Source organism: Protopterus annectens, chromosome 13.part0 (genome assembly GCF_019279795.1).
Source record: "Protopterus annectens isolate FY-2018-M chromosome 13.part0, PAN1.0, whole genome shotgun sequence".
Lineage (NCBI taxonomy): Eukaryota > Metazoa > Chordata > Ceratodontiformes > Protopteridae > Protopterus > Protopterus annectens.
This window is the reverse complement of record NC_056747.1, coordinates 911,895,684-911,916,895: the sequence shown is the minus strand read 5'-3', so window position 1 is coordinate 911,916,895 and position 21,212 is coordinate 911,895,684. Positions and strand designations below refer to the sequence as shown.

The following is a 21,212-nucleotide window of genomic DNA, read 5'->3' as shown; positions in this document are numbered from 1 at the left end:
TCTGAAATGGGACAGACAGCTTTTAGATTCTGCATTGTTGATTTTATTTTAAATACTTTTTATAGCAGATATTTTGCTGTCACACAGAAAGTAACTAACATTAGCTACTAAATGACATGCACTGCCACATAAAATTATATGCCTTTAGAGGTTTCACAGTCATCAAACAATGCACAGTGAGTATCATACACCTTCACCATCACCTCTACCATATTCTCAACAAAATCAAATTAAAATCAATATGATAAGGATATTAAAAAATGTCTACCAAAGCCTTCCTGAACTAGTACAAATAGGTCTCCGATGAAATTCTCCAAATCATTTCCTCCATGGACAACTATAGCATTAAGTCACGAAGAGTCATATCGCTTCCTGTCTTGCACTCTTAAATATTTTGCTAACAGAAATGTCTTTGTGATTGGTGACTCGGATGTTAAGTATACAGATTGTGAGTATACAGATTCTTCACTGACAAATCTGGACAGAAAGTACAGTTTTGTACCTACCATAAATGTAGATGTTCGAGTGTATACACTGCTGCAGTCATCACACTTGGGGTTATCCTGTCGTCAGGTGGTCCCGCAGTCGGCCCAAGTTCCAAAGTCTTGGTCCGGTGTTGGTTGCTGTCGCTTCTTCCCTGACGTCAGTGTGCCAGGGGTATATAAGATGCAGCCGATGCCATTTTCTTCAGTTTTTCTTATCCTAGATGTCAGGTGCCCCCAAAAAGGTAGGCAATGTAAATTGCTAATAAAACATACATGAGAAAAGCAATCAAATACTTTAAGTTACCAGCAAATACTTCCCATAGCCAGCAAAGGGTAGAATACCAGGGTAAGTAACAACAAGTAAGAGGGGAAGGTAACCTAGACTGCAGCAGTGTACACACTTGAACATCTACATTTATGGTAGGTACAAAACTGTACTATGTTCATCGTGTTACACTGCTGCAGTCATCACACTTGGGTACAATCCCAAAGCAGAGGTAGGGTGGCTGGTTCTATAAGGCATTAGGGGTGGCTATAAGGCCCTGCAGAACTGCAGTGGCAAAGCCAGCTCTGGATTTAGAGTAAAGAGGCAGATGGTAACGCTTGGTGAAGGTATGTACAAAACTCCAAGTTGCTGCTTCCAAAATGTCCTTGGTAGGTACTCCTTTGAGGTAGGCAGTTGAAGTGGCTGTTGCCCTGGTGGAATGAGACCTAATGTTGTTAGGTGCAGTTTTCCCATGATGTATATAGCAGAAACGTATGCAATGGCCTATCCATTTTGAAATGGTCTGTTTAGAAATGGCTTTTCCCTGTGTTCCTGCAGCATATGATACAAACAATTGCTCAGTTTTTCTGAAAGCTTGTTTTATCCAAGAAGAAGCGTAACTGCCTGTGTATGTCCAAGGAATGCAGTAGTCTCTCCCCTTTATTCTATGGATTTGGATAAAAAGTTGGCAAGTGAATAGTTTGGTTTAGAGCCACACTTGATACCACCTTTGGCATAAAAGTAGGGTTTGTTCTTAAAGACACCCTGTCTTGGTGGAATATGATGAAAGGTTCCACTGCCATTCGTGCCTGTAATTCTGAAATTCTTCGTGCTGAGGTTATTGCTAGGAGCAGAGCAGTTTTCCAAGAGACATATTTTAAGTCTGCTGAGTTAGCTGGCTCAAAAGAAGGTAAAGTTAATTTCTCCAAAACAAAGTTGAGGTCCCAAGTTGGAGTTGGTGCTCTAGGGGGCAGTCTTATGTTTTTAGCCCCTCTGAGGTACTGTTTTACCATAGGATGCGAAAAAATTGGTGGTTCTGTGCTGTAATTAGCAGAGATGGCAGAGGCATGGATCTTAATTGATGAAAAGGAGAGACCCTTGTCCAGCATCTCAGTCAACTATTGTAGTATCTGAGGAATATTTGGGACAAGAGGGTCAAGGTTGTGAACCTGGTTCCAGGCACAGCATCTCTTCCATTCATCCGAATAGGCTTTCCTGGTACTAGGCCTTCTGGCCTCCAGAATGACACCCATAACAGCTTTGGAGAGAGGCATTGTCTGCTTGACTAAAGAATTTGCCATGCAGCCAGGTTTAAAGTCTTGAGCTGGCCGTGCAGGATCGGATTGCTTTGCTGTGTCAGAAGTTGTGAGATTTGAGGCAAAATCCATGGTGGTTCTTGTGCTAAGTTCTTTAAGATTGGGTACCAGTGCTGGTGTGGCCAGTCCGGGGCAATCAGGATCATCTTTGGCCTTTCTTGTCTGGCTTTTATGAGTACCTTTGAAAGGAGAGGCAGTGGTGGGAAAGCGTATACTTGTAGGTTTTTCCAGCTGAATGAGAGGGCATCCACTTTCCATGCTTGTGGGTGGTAAGTCCTTGTGCAGAATTTCTGTAGCTGGCAATTCATTGGGGATGCGAACAGATCTATGTCCAGGCTCCACCATTTCTGTATTATCATCCTGAAGATTTGTGGATTTAATTTCCACTCGTGCAGATCCATGATGTTTCTGCTTAAGTCGTCTGCCAGTGTGTTTCTCTCTCCTGGCAGGAAGTGTGCTTGCAGATGAACTTGATAGGTTATAGCTGTGTTCCACAAGATCATGGCTTGTCTGCAGAGGGGCTATGAATGAGTGCCCCCTTGTTTGTTTATGCACCACATAACTGTGGTGTTGTCTGTCCTTAGAAGAAGTTGTCCTGGATGCAGAAGGTCCTTGAAAGCTATAAGGGAATTTTGTACAGCTAGCATCTCTTTTTGATTGAAGTGAAGATGCCTTTGTTCTGCGTTCCACTTGCCCTGAATACATTTTCCTGCCATGTGTGTTCCCCAGGCGTAATCCGAAGCATCTGTTGTCAGTGTTTGCCTGGCTGTGGGTTGAGTGAAAGGCTGTCCCTTGTTGAGTTGACAGGCTTGAGCCCACCATCGAAACTCCTATTGAAGGCAAGGAATAAGTGGTATTACTGTTTCCAAACTGTGACAGTGTTGAGACCAGACACTCTTTAGGTACCATTGTAGTTTCCTCATATGCAGTTTTGCATATGGAATTAGTAGCATGCAAGACGCCATGTAACCCAAGGCCTGCAGAATTTTTCTTGCAGGGAGTTGAGTCTTTGTTGCCATTAATTGGAAATATTGAGTCAGTTGTCCTTGCTTGTCTGGCGTGAGATAAGCCATCTGGGCCGTTGTATTTAAGCTGGCACCCAGGAATATCATCTCTTGTGAGGGCACTAGTTTTGATTTCTTTTCGTTTACTGTGTACCCTAGGCAACTTAGCAGTCTTTTTACAAACGCCAGATGCTTTAGAAGAATGTCTTTGCTGTCTGCTTGAATTAGGCAGTTGTCCAAATATGGGTAAATTTGAATTCCTTTTTGTCTGCAAAATGCAATTACTGGTGCCAGGCATTTTGTAAAGACCCTGGGCACAGTAGATAAGCCAAATGGCAGTGCAGATAATTGGTAGTGCATTGAACCTGCTAAGAATCTGAGGTATCTTCTGCAATTTTGTCTGATACGGACATGCAGGTATGCCTCCTTGAGGTCCGATGTTACAAGCCAAGCATTCTTGCCCAGCATGGGAAGAAGCTGCTGTAGTGTCAACATTTTGAATTTTGGAACATCCAGGTAAGTATTTAGAGGAGAAAGATCCAGAATGGGCCTCCAGGCTTTGTCCTTTCTGGGAACCAGAAAGAGTCTTGAATAAAATCCTTGTCCTTGCTCCTGTATTGGTACCTCTTGAATAGCTGTCATGTCCATGAGTGCTGTAATTTGCCTTTGAGCCTCTGCCCATTGATGTGGTGGCAGATTTGGCATTCCTTTTAACCTTGGCAAAGTGTGAAAGTGGAACACAATATTGAGAACCCATTTATCTTTGGTGATTAATTGCCAATTGTGACTGAAAAGTGTCAGTTCCCCCCCAGGGGGCTGCCAAGAGAGAGATGCTTGGCAGCTGTAGTGGGAAGTCATTGGGTCTGCTTTTTATAAGGTTGAGGCCTGTCTTCCCCTTCTTTCTGGGTTGAAGTATCCCATTGTCGAGGCCTGTAAGTACCTTGTGGTTGACCTCTGCCTCTTGGACATCTGCATCTGCCCCTTTGAGGTCTGTCTGAAACTGGAAAGGACCAAATCTTTGCTGGCCAATTTCTGCTAAATCGAGGAGGCTGAACCTGTAAGAAATCCTTCACCGTTTGCATAGATTTTGCCTTATCCTCCATTTTCTTTAATACCTCTTCTGCCTTAACTCCAAATAAAACATCCTGCTGCAAGGGTGCATCCAATAATTTTGCTTTAACATGATCTGGTAAGGTCTGTTCTTTTAACCAAGCATGCCTTCTAATGACAGACCCTGTTAACTGCTGCTCTACAGGAGGCCTCTAAGGAATCAAAACCACATTGCAAAGTATGTTTTCCCACTTGTTCAGCTGCATGCAATAAGTCCTGCATTTCCTTATAGTTAGGAAGATCTGAATTTGGAAGCATGTTTTGTTTCAACTGAGACATCAAATATTGCTGATATTTAAGCATGTGAAACTGGCAATTTAGTGCTCTCATTGCTAAAGTTGCAGATATGTATACTTTCTTTCCCCATCTGTCTAATGCCCTGGAATATCTGTCAGAGGGGACTGGATTTTTTGCTGTAGAGGCCTTTGGGACCCTGGGAAATAGTTTCAGGGTCAGCAACAGGGCTTTTATAAAGGAATTTGTGAGAGTCAGGGACTCTGTAATATCTGTCTGGCTTAACTGGAGCTGGAGGTAAAGAAAAAGGATTTAAGCTGGATTCAGCACATACATCATCCACAATATCTAACACTGACGGGATAGCAAGGGGTCTGTGTTGAGGTAATAAAAGAAAATCTCTGAGCCTTTTCTTGGATTCTGAGTAATCCTGGCCCTCTCAATGGAAATGCTCCCGCATGGTATGTAAGGTTTCACCAAAGGAGTAGTCCTCTGGTGGAAAGGCTGAAGGAATGGATTCCTCAGCATCAGAATCCTCAAAAGGGGGTAAAGAGTATCCTAGGTCTGAGGATGAATCTAAGGAGATGGAGACCTGGTCAGATGAGTCATAGTCTGCATTCTGTCTAGGCCTTTTATCAGGAGGAGGGTGGGACCCCCTGATAAGAGTAATTAAGTCTTCGGCCATTTTGAGCATCTCTTTCTTAGGCATGGAGGTCTGTGCTGGAGAATGCTGAAGTAATGTCTTTGGTTTAGATTTAGCAGATTTAATGGTTAACTGAGTAGGCCTGAAAACACCCTCTGAAGCTGCGGGTTGTTCAGCTACTCTGGAGGCCTCAGAAGGGTTAGTCTCGGTAGGTCTGAAGTCTGGTGTATCCGAAGGCCCAGCCATCTCCACGTGGGAGTCAGAGGCGGCCTGTGGTTCTAAAGAAGCGGTCGTCAGGGGCTGCGAAGGCGCCTCACTGAAAACCGGAGAACCAGCGACTGGCCTAGCAGTGGCTTCGTCGTTAGTTTTGGGCCTTGGATGTCTGTCCTTGTCTCTGCGCTTTTTGTGTACTCTGGTCGTCAGTTGTTCCGACGGCATGGTGTAATTGAATTTTCTGCAAAAATAATGTCGGGCAAAATCAAACCGACGTTTAATAGTGCGCTTGTTAAACCTAGCCCAAAACCGACAACCAGTGATGTGGTCTGGGCCAAGGCATGGGATACAATAGGAATGGAAATCCTTATGAGGTATTTGCTTCCCACAAGAAATACAATTATTAACTTTTACTGACATCAGTCTGAGGCAAGAAAAAGTTTCCCCAACGGGGTACTTAGCTTTGTAGAAGACTTCGGTTCTGGATTCGGAATGAAAATCTCCGGTGTTGGCCGACCGGCACTTGCGAACTGCTTTTGCATCGGGCACCGCGTGGCAAGAAAGACTGGAAAAATGGCATCGGCTGCATCTTATATACCCCTGGCACACTGACGTCAGGAAAGAAGAGACAGCAACCGATGCCGGACCAAGACTTTGGATCTCGGGACGACTGCGGGACCGCCTTACGGCAGGATAACCCCAAGTGTGATGACTACAGCAGTGTAACACGATGAACATCAGGGCTATTAGTCAGTTGCGTTTTGGGTGCCAGGATTTCTGATGTTACAAGGATCCCCTTACGGCAGAATAACCCCAAGTGTGATGACTACAGCAGTGTAACACGATGAACATCAGGGCTATTAGTCAGTTGCGTTTTGGGTGCCAGGATTTCTGATGTTACAAGGATCCCCTTACGGCAGAATAACCCCAAGTGTGATGACTACAGCAGTGTAGCACGATGAACATCAGGGCTATTAGTCAGTTGCGTTTTGGGTGCCAGGATTTCTGATGTTACAAGGATCCCCTTTTTGAGGCTAAATACAACTACAACATGGCAATGATCCTTGTGGGACTGAATAACGTGAGACATAAAACCATAAGACTTCAGAGAGAGATGTCAGAACTGACCATGCATGTGAAAATTCAGGCAAGAATCCAGTTTTGAGTGGAATCCTTCCTTCACCAAGAGTGATGCCTAGGTATAAGGGAAAGATAACTAAGCGTGAACAACTAGCTGGACAGCTGGTGTCATTCTGGGGGAACCCAGTATGTGTCATCATGGAAACAGATGACTGATGGTCCAGCTTGTTTTGCAAGGGATGGCCTAAACCTCATGTTCAAAGGCTTCTGCATACTTGCTAAAGCCTGTACTGCCCCGTAGTGCCTTTTTAAGTAGACTCCAGTTAATGAATATTCCAACATAGCAAATTCATCTAACCCCAATTTGGACCACAATAAGGTCACTTTTCTCAATACCAGAAATTTCAACAACACATTCCCTGATCTTGAGCCTCTGTATGTGGGAGATATCCATGTTTGTGTAATTACTGAGACTTGGTTTAAATCTAAGGAAAGGACTCCCTCCATTCCTGGGTTTTGCACCTACCATAACTTCAGGCCTGATGGTAACTGCAACTCATATCACCTCCTCCAGAGAGATTGCCAGAGACCCACAAGTAAAATTCACAGAATTCCAGATCACCATAAATATAAGACAAACTACCAACTTACAGCCTGCTACAGGACACTCTCCCTATCTCCACACAACTGTGTTAGATTCCTGGAAGCATATAAAGAACTCCTCTTTAACAAGAATGACATTATTTTGGGAGACATTAACTACTCAGCAATTAAATAGAGCACTGACACATGCAACATAGGTTATGCTTAAGTTCTTGGGCTAAATCAACAAAGATTCTGTACAGCAGACAGCTAAAAAACCCAACAGAGAACACAATATTCTAGATCTGATTCTCACGACTATATCTTCTACTTGTACTATTTCACTGGTTTCTTCTTCCACAGTTAAGTCAAGCCATAAACATTTGCCTTCAAAATCTCCAATGTCCCTGAAACCATTACCTGTAAATTTAAGAAACTCAGGCAATCCTTATACAATTATATAACAAAATCCCAAAATTCAGCCTGGACACAAAGCAGTCAGCTTTGCAAAGGAAAATGCACAATATTAATAGCTCCAACCAGAGCAAAATACAGTATGAGGTGGAGGTCCACCAACATAAAACAAACGATACAACAGAAAATAATTTACTTAAATTATACAACAGATCTAAAACCACACATAAAATGATGGTATAAAAACATTACTAGAGAACTGAAAAAGTAAAGCAACCCATGAACTTAGGCTAGCTTCCAAAGCTAAGGATAGCTACAAGTCCTTCTTTAGCTAAGTTAGGAAACTAAGGAACAATACTCAACAATCAATCAGAACTAGACTTAAATAGGACAACTCACTCCGACCCAACAGACACCTCCAATACACTAGCAAACAAGCTTATTGCAAAAGTATTACTCTAAAATATCTATACAAACTCCATATATCCCAGAATACCTTACAACCCACATTATTATCAACAACCATGTTCTGAAGGCACCAAAAATACTTCCTCCATGAGACCTGACAGCATACCTGGAAGTTTAACCAAGACTGCTAAATATGCCGTCACTGATCCTCTTCTCAAATTGTTTAACCTATACTTAGCCATAGGATTTGTTCCTAAATTATAACAGACCACCTCCCTTCAAAGATGCATCTACCATGGACCCCAGTATGTAAACAGCCTGATTTGAAATGCAATGGAACATATCATAACTGATCTCATCAATTATAACAGAAAAAAATGTCATTAAGCTAGACCCTCAACAGTTTGGCTTTTGTTAAAATGAGATCCTGCCTATTAAATCTAGCTAACTTCTTCAAGAGGGTCACAGAGGCTGTTGACAGTAGTTGTGTGATTCCACATGATGTATTCATAGCCAAAGTGTTTGACACCATACCCCATACAGAGATTCTAAGCAAGCTAAATGGTTTAAATACAGAATCGTATGTGACAAGATGGAGAGCAAACTGGATGAAAGGCAGAACACGTATAATTTGTGTTGAAGGTGCCTCATACAAAAGAATGAAGGCAACTAGCGGAGTAACCTAGGACTCTGTACTGGGACCCCTTCTTTTCAGCATTTATTTCTCTGATCTCCAAAGTGAGAACCATGATCGCTGGTTAACTGAGTTCGCAGATGACTGCAGACTAGGTGACAGAGTCAACACCCCTGTGACATCAATACTCTTAAGGAAAACCTTACCCTACTTAATATGCAGTGTACTAAAAATGGGCTCAAATTAAAAGTGAAAACATGTACCATTGTAACATTTGGCAAAAAAAAAAAAAACTGAAAATATAGTACTGACGAAACTCGATTACTAAATGAAAATGTAGCTTCAGACCTGACAGATCACGATCCTTCTATCATCATGTGACAAAGGTAGTCAGAAAATCCTTCCACTTAGCACAACTAAAAGCCAATAGTATACCATCCAGATCTAAGGATATTATTGCTCTCTTATGTTCAACACTGATTAGATGAATTATACTGTACAAAGCCACTTCAGGACATACCACACTCAGCATATCAAATAACTGGAGAAGCCTTAAAGGTTCCTAAATATGATTTCAGACTTAAATACCCTGCGCTACCAAAAGAGGTTAGAAGCTCTATCCCGTTACTCAGTATCTTACAGACTCTCGAATGGTGATCTATGTTTTGCCTACTGCATTATTAGAGAGGCTGTCCTTGACCTCCTATAAGTCCAAAAGTCTAATAGCTTAGCAAATACTAATACCAGGGATATAAATCTTCAGAAGTAGATAAGCAGAATGTGATGGAGAGAGACAGAAAGGGTGAGACAGAGAGAGATTTATTATGCAGCGCCCTCCCCATCGGCAGAATAAGTTGCTCCTGCAGGTTAAAGCAGTGCAATACATTGTCATCATTCAAACAGAAACTGGATGACTGGATGGGTACCCTTAAATTAACTCTAGGACTAATTTGCCTGTCCCTCTTTGAGAAAAGTGTGTACAGCCTGAGGATGGGTACTGGAAATTTGTTAATGGTTGTAAAACTAAACTGATTTGAAACTCCAATGAATCTTATGAAACATAGATTTTCCTATAGTACAATGTCTTTGTGTGGTCTTGCACAGGGCCCCATTCATCCCAAATGTATTGTCTGCATAGAAAAAAAAACAAAAAAACGGTAATGCTGGAAAGAAGGGTAACCCAATCAAGTCACTAAGGAGGGATACTGATACCAGATCTTCTAAATGGCAAAAATCAAAGAAAAATATAAAATAGTAGCAGTACATGATCTTCTAATTAGCAAAACATCAAAGAAAAAAATAAAATAGTAGCAGTACCTGATGAACAAGTCAAAAGTTAAAGTTAAGTCCAGCATACCTTCTGTAACAGTTTCACTGACTTCTGAAGCCTGTCCACAGCTTCAACATGTTCTTCTGGCCCACATCTAACAAGAAAAAAAAGAAAGTTTCTCCTACTAAAAATCTCCTTCCAGTAAATGAAAGAAATAAGATTAGCTGCTTCAAGCAATAAATCAAGGCTGCCTTTCTTTAGTAAATAATACCCGATTATTTAAAAAAGCACACACATTTTTTCAACACCGAAGTCCAGCAATTTTTAAATAAATAAGCAAGCAAACAATACATGCAAAAACTGTATTAAATGAGCAAAACCACAAAGTAAAGTTGCAGCAGTTGGGGGCCACTTATCCTGGATTTTGGCTTCCAAGTTGCAGTCTGGAGTTTCTGAAGTGGTCAAACTTGACAAACACAGCAATTTCATACAGTGTCATAAAAGCCATATGCTGGATCTGTACTTTATACTTAAATTTTTATTACAGCCAAATACCATATAGAGGATGTGTGCCTGGATTTATTAATGCCAGCTACTCATTCTCAAAGAAAGCAACAAAACAATGCACTGTAGTCTCTGCACAGATGTACATTAAAAACTCCTCTGTGCTGAGTAATATCCATGCCAGAGTTATTAAAGTACACCAGTATGAGGTACTACCATCAGATTATTAGCTCATCCTTGTTTTCACAGTCTTTGTGCTTGAATAGATACCAATATAATCCAAAACCAGGTGGAAGACTAATTCCTTGAACCCCCATCTAGCTTTAGAATTGTAGTTCAGTCTGTAATGTCTATTAGAAGTGTGGATTATAACTCAAATGGCTGATCTGCAAACCACTTTTGAAGACACTCCTGTAAAGAATGGCATTGAAGCTACAGGACTTTTAAATGAGTGAGATCTGATGAACCCCTGCACTGTTCTGTCTGCAGAGTTATGACAACACCTAGTTTAGCCAAAAATTAAGTTCAAAACTATTTACCTATAGAAGTTCCAGGAGACTAGATACATGAAGGAGACAAAAGTTCTAGTCAAACTTTTTAAACTGTACAGACCTGCAAAACTGTCTCTTAAATGGTATGCTATAGCACAATGGTGAGCTGTAAGACAGTGAGAAACAGAAGGAGATATGCCCCCAAATACTGTGCTGCCCCTTCCCGCTGAACTTCTTCATGCGGTCTGCAAGCGTGTGTGCGTGTGCGTGTGTGTGTGTGCGTGTGCGCGTTTGTGTGTGTCAGCCACTCAGAAGGGGAGACAGCAGCAGCTGCAGCCATCTAAAAGCATTATTATATGTAATAATGGATGGGAAATTTTGAACATTTTGTTTCACAGTCTCAGCTATGTCCCTTGCTTATAGCCCTGAGCTGACTTCCCTGTGACTGGCTACTGATTCTTATCTTTATTTTACTTGTTACCACCTGTGTCTACAATGTGCGACAAGCAATACATTTAATAGTACAGATATTGTCATGTTTCTTTTGTTTTGTCCCATTCCACATACTATTCTGCACGCTTCATACTACAGGCATATGCACCTGTGTTGTTTCTGTGTATAGAACTGTGTGCCTTGTAAAAATCAGTACTGTACAAGTTATATTTCACAAAGTAAAATGCATGGATGGCACAAGAAACAGACTGACCTGAGTATCAATAAAGTACAGTTTTGTACCTACCATAAATGTAGATGTCCGATAGGAATGCATCTGCAGTCTTTACAAATGGGTTGTCCTGTCGTCAGGCAGCCCTTCGGTCGGCCGGATTCCAAAGTCTGGGTCTGGCTTCGGCTGGTGTCGCACTTCACCCGACGTCATTGCGGCAGTTCTTCGGGTATAAAGGCATCAGCCGACGCCATTTTCCTCAGTGTTTCTTGCCCCAGATGCCAGGTGCCCTCTTGGATGGCTAAATTTGGATAAATGCCAAAGTTTCCAAACAGTACAGAGCAAACACACAAAATAAGCATGTATGAACATATATACAAACAAATACACCATAATAGATCCCCCCCAAGCTAGCTGAAGATTGGCAAATACCCTAGGAGTACCTCAGAGGGGAAGGAGGGTGGGTAATCCTGACTGCAGATGCATTCCTATCGGACATCTACATTTATGGTAGGTACAAAACTGTACTATGTCCTTCAAGGATGCATCTGCAGTCTTTACAAATGGGTAGAATACCATAGCTAAACTAGGGGAGGAGGAAATGAGTAGAGATTATGGTGTAGTTAGGATCCCTTGCAAAACAGCAGTGGCAAAGCCAGCACGGGATCTAGAGTATAGAGGTAAATTATAATGCTTGGCAAATGTATGCACGGAGGTCCAAGTAGCAGCCTCTATAATGTCCTTGGTAGCCACTCCTCGTAAGAAAGCTGTGGTAGTGGCTGTAGCCCTTGTGGAGTGAGGCCTGATATTCTCTGGAGTTTTCTTTCCATGGTAGGAGTAACAAAATCTAATGCAATTTCCTATCCATTTGGAGATTGTCTGTTTTGAAATTGGTTTTCCTTCCTTTCCTGTTGCATATGCTACCAGAAGCTGGTCAGTTTTTCTATTGGTTTTTGTCCTGTCCAGGTAGTAGCGTAATTGTCTATGTACATCCAAGGTATGTAAGAGCCTTTCTCCCCTGTTCTGTGGGTTGGGGAAGAATGTAGGAAGGTGGATAGCCTGATTTAAAGAGACTCTGGATACCACCTTAGGCATAAATGTAGGATTTGTTCTCATGGACACTCTATCTTGATGGAAGATCAGGAAGGGTTGCACTGCCATTAATGCCTGTAGTTCAGAGACCCTTCTTGCTGAAGTTATTGCCAGCAGGAAAGCAGTCTTCCAGGATAAGTATTGTAATTCTGCTGTTGCTGCTGGTTCGAAAGGGGGAAGTGTCAGTTTTTCTAGCACAAAATTCAAGTCCCATGCTGGCAATGGAGGTTTCCTGGGAGGTTTTACATTTTTAATTCCTCTCAGAAACTGTCTGAGCAGAGGATTCGAGAAGACAGGAGGATCCAAGCTGTATTCTGCTGAAATAGCTGATGCATGTATCTTGATGGAAGAATAGGACAGGCCTGTATGGAAGAGCTCCGCCAAGTACTCCAGGATGTTGGCTATGTTCACCAGTGTCACATCTTGCCCCTTTGCAGTACTCCAGATGAGATATCTTTTCCATTTTGCTGCATAATTCTTTCTTGTTGAAGGTCTACGAGCCTCCAGGATTATGTCTTTAACCCTTTGGGATAAATTTGGGTTAATTGCTGCTATGTAATGTTCCAGGCAGTTAGCTGCAGAGTTTTCAGGTTTGGATGCAGGATGTTGTAGTTGTTCTGTGTTAACAGTAATGGGATCGGGGCAGTGTCCATATTTGTTCCCGGGACATGCTCCTCAGCAATGGATACCAATGTTGTCTTGGCCAGTCTGGAGCTATCAGAATGATCCTCTGACGTTCCTCTTTGATCTTCAGAAGCACCTTGTGCATCAAAGGAAGTGGTGGGAATGCGTATGCTATCAGGCTTTTCCAACTGAAAGATAGGGAGTCCACCTTCCAAGCAAGTGGGTGGTACGTCCTTGTGCAGAATTTCTTTAGCTGGTGATTGAGTGGAGATGCAAACAAGTCTATTTGTGGTAATCCCCATTCTCTTGTGATGGCTTTGAAGATGTCCGGATGCAGCATCCATTCGTGGGCATCTGTTGTAGTTCTGCTTAATATGTCTGCTAGAATGTTTTCCTTCCCTGGTACATAAATTGCCTGTAACTGAATGTTGTAGCTCAGAGCCATATCCCATAGGTCCAGTGCCAGCATGCATAGAGGATATGAGTGTGTGCCTCCCTATTTGTTGATGTACCACATAACTGTGGTGTTGTCTGTCCTTATCATCAACTGACCTTCTTGGAGAAAAGGTCTGAATGCCTGGATTGCCAATTTTACTGCCATCATTTCCTTTAGATTTATGTGCAGGTGCAGCTGGTCTTGAGTCCATAGGCCTTGAATGCACTTGCCCAGCATGTGTGCCCCCCAACCGAGGTCTGAGGCATCTGTCGTGATGGTTTGTCTTGGTTGACTTTTGCAGAAGGGCAATCCTGTGTTTGATTGGCAGGCCTGAGCCCACCATAGGAACTCTTGCTTCAGGCATGGGATCATTGGAATTTTGGTTTCTAGGCTGTGCTTGTGCTGGGACCACAAGTTCTTTAGGTACCACTGTAGCTTTCTCATATGCAGCCTGACATGAGGGACCAGTATTATGCAGGATGCCATGAAGCCTAGAGCTTGCAGCACTTTTCTTGCAGTTAGATGGTTCTGCTTTGTTAATGCCAAGAAGTAGAGAGGAAGTTGCTCTTTCTTTTCTGCAGTTAGAAATGCCATTTGTTTTGATGTGTCCAGTTCTGCACCCAGAAAGGTTACTCTTTGGGATGGAATCAGCCTTGACTTTTTTGTACTGACTGTATATCCCAGGGCTTGCAGCAGGTAAATGACTCTTTGTAAGTCTTCTGTTAGTTTGATTTTGTTGTCCGCTTGTATCAGGCAGTCGTCCAGGTAGGGATAGATTTGAATCCCGTGAAGTCTGCAATGAGCGATTACTGATGCCAGGCATTTCGTGAACACTCTGGGCGCAGTAGATAAGCCAAAGGGCAATGCTGAGAATTGAGAATGCTCTGATCCTGCAAGAAATCTGAGGTATCTTCTGCAAATTGGTCTTATGGGGACGTGCAGGTATGCCTCCTTGAGATCTAGAGTTACCAGCCAAGACTCCTTGCCCAGCATGGGAAGAAGCTGCTGTAGGGTCAGCATTTTGAATTTTGGAACAATGAGGAATGTGTTTAAAGCGGACAGGTCTAGAATAGGCCTCCATTTGTTTTCTTTTCTTGGTACCAGGAAGAGTCTGGAGTAAAATCCCTTTCCTTGCTCCATAGATGGTACCTTTTCCACAGCTCTCATTCTTAATAATTGAGATATTTGCTTTAGAGCTTCTGTCCTTTGAGTAGGTGGTAGGTTTGGCATTCCTCTCTTTCCTGGTAGAGTATGGAAATGGAACCTGTAACCTTGGTCTATAGTTTGCAAAATCCATTTTTCTCTTGTAATGCAATGCCAGTTTTTTGAAAATAAGGTTAGCTTTCCGCCTAAGGGTGGTTCTAGTTGTTCCCTGGTAGGCGGTGCCACCGCCAAGTCACTGTGATTGAGTTGTTGTAGTGGTGGTGGCTGTATCCGTGCCTCGCTGGTTGTTACCTTGCCACTGGTGTCCCCTGTAGGCACCCCTGGATTGGTTTCTGCCTCTAGAGCGCCTATTCCTGACTCTTTGTGCCTTAGAGGAGTCCGGAAAGGACCAATTCTTGGAGGGCCAGTTCCTGCTAAACCTTGGAGGTTGAACTTGTAAGAAATCTTTCACTGTTTGTACAGATTTCGCCTTCTCTTCCATCTTTTTTTAGTACCTGCTGGGCAGGGGAACCAAATAAATTGACCTTGTCCATAGGTGCATCCAAAAGCTTAGATTTGACATGGTCTGGTAATGCCTGTTCTTTCAACCATGCATGCCTCCTGATAACTGTGCCAGTCATGGCTGATCTAAAGGAAGCCTCCAGTGCATCATAGCCACATTTTAAAGAATGGTTACTAACCTGCTGTATGTTATGTACCATTTCTTGAACATACTTTTTATCTAAAGATTCTTCAGAGGACAGCTTTTTAGTCAACTGGTCAAGCATAAACTCTTGATATTGAATCATATGAAATTGGCAGTTCAAAGCTCTAGCTGACAAAGTAGCAGAGGTGTAAACTTTTTTGTCCCATCTCTCTAAGGACCTGGATTCCCTTTCAGAGGGGAGGGGGTTTTTAGTAGAAGTAGCTGCTACAGCTTTAGGACCCTGGGAGATAGTCTCTGGATCTGCAAAAGGAGCCTTATATAAATGGTGATGAGTGTCCGGGACCCTGTAGAACCTATCGGGCTTAGCAGGAGCCGGAGGTAATGAATCAGGAACAGTGCAAGCATCATTAAATGCATCATCAACAACAGAAAGAACTGGAGGTATAGCTAAAGGCCTATGCTGTGGCAAATGTAGAAAGGTCCTAAGCCTTCTTCTGGAGTCTGAGAAATCTTGGCCCTGCCACTGAAATTGTTCCCTCATAGCATGCAAGGTTTCCCCAAAGGAAAATTCCTCAGGAGGAGAGGCTGAAGGGATGGACTCTTCAGCATCAGAGTCTTCGTAAGGAGAATAAGAAGCCTCAGGAGGGTCTGTATGTTCTGAGTCATCAGAGGAATCATCTGTGGATACTGGCTCAGGGGGCTCTGCTCTAGGCCTCTTTTCTGGAGGAGGGAGAGAGGCCCTGTCTGGATGAGGCTGGGCTCCACGAATTAAAGAGATGAGATCCTCAGCCAAAGAAAGCATATGGGAGCTGGTGCTGAGCCTGTGAGAGGGGGGCTTGGCAGGCACAGGTTTTGATGCTTTGGCTGCTTTAGTCCTGGCAAAGGCCTTAATAGACATAGCTGCAGGAGGCCTAGCAGCTCCACGTGCAGGGGTTGAAATATCCAGGGGAATGGTGTCTGATAAATCCTGTGAAACCGCAACAGAAGGTTGGATTTCAGAAGCCGTTTCTACCAGGTTAGAAGAGGCCTCGGTAGAAGGCATGATTTCGGCTGAAGAAAGAACCGCTTGCTCGGTTTCGGCCGAAACCGAGACACTCGTGGTTTGCTTAACCGCGGTTTCGGCCGAAACCGCGGACCGCGAGTGTCGGTCCTTTTCTTTGCATTTTTTGGTAATTTGCATAGTCGGAGGATCCGACGGCATAATATAGGCAAAATCGGAGCCGAAAATCTGTTCAGCAAACTCCGACCGACGTCTAAGCGTCCGTCGGTTAAAAGAAGCACAGGCTAGACAAGCTGCTACGTCGTGGTCTGGGCCTAAACAATGTATGCAATAGGAGTGGAAATCTTTATGAGGTATTTGTTTCCCACAAGATAAACAGTTATTCACTTTCTCTGACATCGGCTGAGGCAAGAAAGAGTCCCCAACGGGGTACTTAGCTTTATAGAAGTCTTCGAAGTAATATTCGGTAGTAGTAATCTCTGGATCTGACCGACCGGCACTTGCGAACAGCTTCTGCTTCGGGCGCCACGCGGCAAGAAAGACTGAGGAAAATGGCGTCGGCTGATGCCTTTATACCCGAAGAACTGCCGCAATGACGTCGGGTGAAGTGCAACACCAGCCGAAGCCAGACCCAGACTTTGGAATCCGGACGACCGAAGGGCTGCCTGACGACAGGACAACCCATTTGTAAAGACTGCAGATGCATCCTTGAAGGACATCTTGTCTATATCTGTCCCCAGTTCACAGAATGATGAAAGACTCAAAAAGATTGGATCAGGTTTCCCAGCCCTGTAGCACACAGGCATGAAGCCCAATCACTCAGCCAAACAGTGTCTGACTAGCATTACAGACACTGGCTGAGCAGGCACAGAAAGATGGGAATAATCAGTCATTGACAGCTTGCCCATACTGGGGGTGGGATGCAATGGGACAGCTCTGGTTCGCTGCCTGTGTGACACCTAGGTGGAGCACTAGCTGCTGAACCTACAAAGAATGAGCCCTTTGACAGAGCCTTTGCTGGGTCTATCATTTTCACCAATCAGAATTCAGTACACTTCTGGAAACTCCCATCCTCAGGTAATACCTGAACCAATTCCATCACACAACATGATGGCACACATCAAACACATAAGTGAGCTCATCCCCCAAGACCCACTACTTTTCTCCAACCCAATAAGGATCACCTTGCTGCAATTCAAGAAATCACAATGATGATTTGACATCTACCTTGCTAACAAGTAATATAAAAGTATATATTTGTCTTGCTTACACAGAGCTACAACAGATGAGGCTAGATTGACATTTCACTTATAGAAGAATGTAGAATAGGTATACCTAACCAATCAAGAAAGGTCCTTTGATAATAGGTCAACTGATACTGTAGGAAAGTAATCTGCTATGTCAAACATCAAGGACCCTGTTTGTTGGGTTTTTATCTGGATGGAGTCCTAAGACAAAAGTACACCATGATGGAATGAGCCACATAATCATATAAGGAGAGACAGAATGAAAGACAGAGAGAGAGATCAAAAGGATGAGTCGCAAAGTATAGTAGTAAAAAAAACCCTGACTCCTAGAGTCTCAATCAAGACAGAAATTCTAGACAAAAGTATACACCAAAGAAAAAGATATCTCTGCTTACATGTTTACAGTGGGCAGATTCTTTAAGTATGCACTCCTCATGGAGTGAGCTTTAAGCCATTAACCATAAGGTGACTTTCTGCCTAAAATGACAAAAGATGCTGCAAGCTGGCAATCTCCTTTTGAGTACATCTACCTGCAAGAATAATCCATTCCCTCTTTATAGGAGTAAAAAAAATAAATAAATAAAGGTCCTTCTTCCTAAACATGTGCACCCATTTCAAGTTACATGAGCTAACATTGAACATTCAAAGTGTGAAGCTGTCTCTCCCCCATAGTTTCTGCCTCAAAGAAAATGGGTTGATCAGTGTATTTGTCCAGTGATAACCACTGCTGAGAGGAAATACAGGTTCATCTGGGCTTGAGGGACATCTAATACCTGCAAAAGACCAGGTAAGGTTTGTTACATAATAGGATCTGAAGTTCAGGGATCTTAAGCAAAGTGATGATGAATACTAGAAAGAGATCAGACATAAACAAATACCCCAAGCTAGCAGGCTCAAAAGGTGGGCAGGCAAGTCTGCCAGTCATAATGTCTAAATTTTATCAGAGGGGTGAGGTTCTTCAAAGGACAGCTGAGAAGGAGAATACCTTAAGGGAACCAATTCACCAGCAAGAACTGCACGACAATCCTGCCCACCAAAAGGTCATGGTGGATAGAAACAACAGACATATGTACATGGAGAGTGCAATAAATAAGATACAAACCATAAAAATATCTGTGATAAGTCAAGGACACCACCAACCTGACTAGCCTGGGTGGCATAAAGTGTCAGTCCACTCAAATGGAGAACCTTTTCCACTTGTTCTTGGAGAATAGGCCTAACAAGTAAGACATTACTTACCTGGCAACTTCAATAATGTCTGAGACTCTAGGCAATAAATTAGAATGGATTAAGAAGGTGTACACAAGGAGTCAAGCCCAGAGGTACAGCTATGCATCACTTCAGCCTTACAGAACATCCTTGGCTAGGACCATGAAAATTTCCTGTATTGACACGGATCAAAGTGCCTGAAACCACACACTTTTCAGTCATCGAGAGGTGAAAGAGAAAGAACCATTAACCATTTCCTTTCTTGAACTATATGATGAAACACAGAATCAAAAGGAACAACAGGAATATGCATATCTTCCATACCACAAGAGAGAGAGAGAGAGAAAATGCATCTACCACAACTTTCAGCGTTCTGTACTCCACTCAATAGAAAAATGGGAAGACTTTCCAAGATGGGTGAACACTGATCAGCAGCTTAATGTCAGCTCTCCCAATGTGAAAAAAGAAACTGAAAGACAAGGGCCAAGTGCTCGTTACTGGCTACTAAATACACTGCCTGATGCCAGCAAAGAAGAAATTAAGACAGCCTTAACGAAAATCAATTAGAAAAGGTGAAGAGAAAACACAGACTGGGAAGTATCCTGCAGTTGTTCAGTTAAAAACTGTGCAAGTTCCGGCTTTGGTGCAAGACATGCCTTCCATTAATCTACAGGAAAAAATAACTCAACTGTGCTCAGAGCCAATTTAAAAAAAAAAACACTGAAGGAGTATATGAACTTAAATAAAAAAGGCTGCAAATATTGAAGAAACTTCAGAAGAGCTGACAAAAATGCAAAAATCAGGAGGTCAAAATGAAGAGAAGACTGAGTATGAGAATGCTCAAGAAGAGATGTTGCAAACAATGGTAGAATTGGAGGAGGATGCAGCACGTATGGAAAAGTGCAGTTTTGTACCTACCATAAATGTAGATGTTCGAGTGCTAATACAGCTGCAGTCTTTACAGATGGGTTCTCCTGCCGTCAGGCGGGTCCTCGGTCGGCCGAATTCCAAAGTCTAGGTCCGGCATCGGTTGTTGTCGCCTTCTTCCCTGACGTCAGTGCGACAGGGGTATATAAGACACAGCCGACGCCATTTTCTTCGGTCTTTCTTGCCCCAGATGTCAGGTGCCCCCAGAAGGAAGGCAATACATAATTTATATATCTATGTATAGTCATGCAATGCAATATAATCAAAATTCAGTAGTTGCAAGCAAATACACCATAGAAGGATAACCCAAACAGGTTTTATGAGGAGGAGTTAGCCACTAGGCCTGTACCAAGAGGGGAAGGAGGGAGGGAAACCTGGACTGCAGCTGTATTAGCACTCTAACATCTACATTTATGGTAGGTACAAAACTGTACTATGTTCATCGTGCATACAGCTGCATTCTTTACAGATGGGTAGAATCCCAAAGCTACGCACAGGGTGGTAGGCACTAGGTGGAATTAGGAGGAGCCCGAATGCCCTGCAACACAGCAGTGGCAAAGCCTGCTCTTGTTTTGGAGTATAAAGGTAGGTGGTAGTGTTTAGTGAAGGTATGCACCGAACTCCAGGTGGCTGCCTCCAAAATATCTTTGGTAGGAACTCCTCTGAGGAAGGCTGCAGAGGTAGCTGTGGCCCTTGTGGAGTGGGGTCTGATGCCTGCAGGCACAGACTTACCATGAAAGGGGTAACAAGAACGTATGCAGTGGCCTATCCATTTTGAAATTGTCTGTTTGGAGATTGGCTTCCCTTGACCTCCTACAGCATAGGACACAAAGAGTTGTTCTGATTTCCTGAACGTCTTTGTTCTGTCCAAATAGTAGCGCAGCTGTCTATAGATGTCTAAGGAATGTAGCAGCCTTTCCCCTTTGTTTTGAGGATTGGGGTAAAAGGTAGGTAAGTGTATGGCTTGATTTAAAGCTACCCTGGATACTACCTTAGGCATAAATGACGGGTTGGTTCATAGGGAAACCCTGTCCTGATGGAAGATGAGAAAGGGCTGCACAGCCATGAGGGCTTGTAATTCCGAGACCCTACGTGCTGAGGTAATAGCCAGAAGGAAAGCTGTTTTCCAGGACAAATATTGCAAATCTGTTGAGGCAGCTGGTTCTAAAGGAGGCAATGTTAATTTTTCTAGAATGTAATTAAGATCCCAGGCTGGGATTGGTTGTTTCCTTAGAGGTCTTATATTCTTAGCCCCTCTGAGGAACTGTCTTAAGAGTGGGTGAGAGAATAAGGGTGGATCAGTGTTGTATTCTGCTGAAATGGCTGAGGCATGGATTTTGATGGAGGAGAATGAAAGTCCACTGTTCAGCAGCTCAGTTAGATACTGTAATATCTGAGGTAAATTCAGTGCTCTAGGATCCTGGTCCTTTTTCTCATTCCAAGTGCAAAACTGTTTCCATTTTGCGGAGTAAGCTTTTCTAGTAGATGGCCTTCTGGCTTCCAAAATGACATCCTGTACCTCCTTGGAGAGTAGGGTCTGTTGTGGTGTT

At 43.0% G+C, this 21,212-nt stretch overlaps 1 protein-coding gene across 3 annotated transcripts in view; it reads right to left on the bottom strand.

Moving 5' to 3' along the window:
• Nucleotides 1-21,212, bottom strand: part of LOC122787768 (alanyl-tRNA editing protein Aarsd1-like) — a 658,622-nt gene that overhangs the window by 182,094 nt on the left and 455,316 nt on the right. For all 3 annotated transcript variants that reach the window (XM_044054668.1, XM_044054667.1, XM_044054666.1), the window contains one exon: nt 9,746-9,812. In XM_044054668.1, the coding sequence (XP_043910603.1) occupies nt 9,746-9,812 (67 nt within the window). The remainder of the gene's footprint in view (nt 1-9,745; nt 9,813-21,212) is intronic.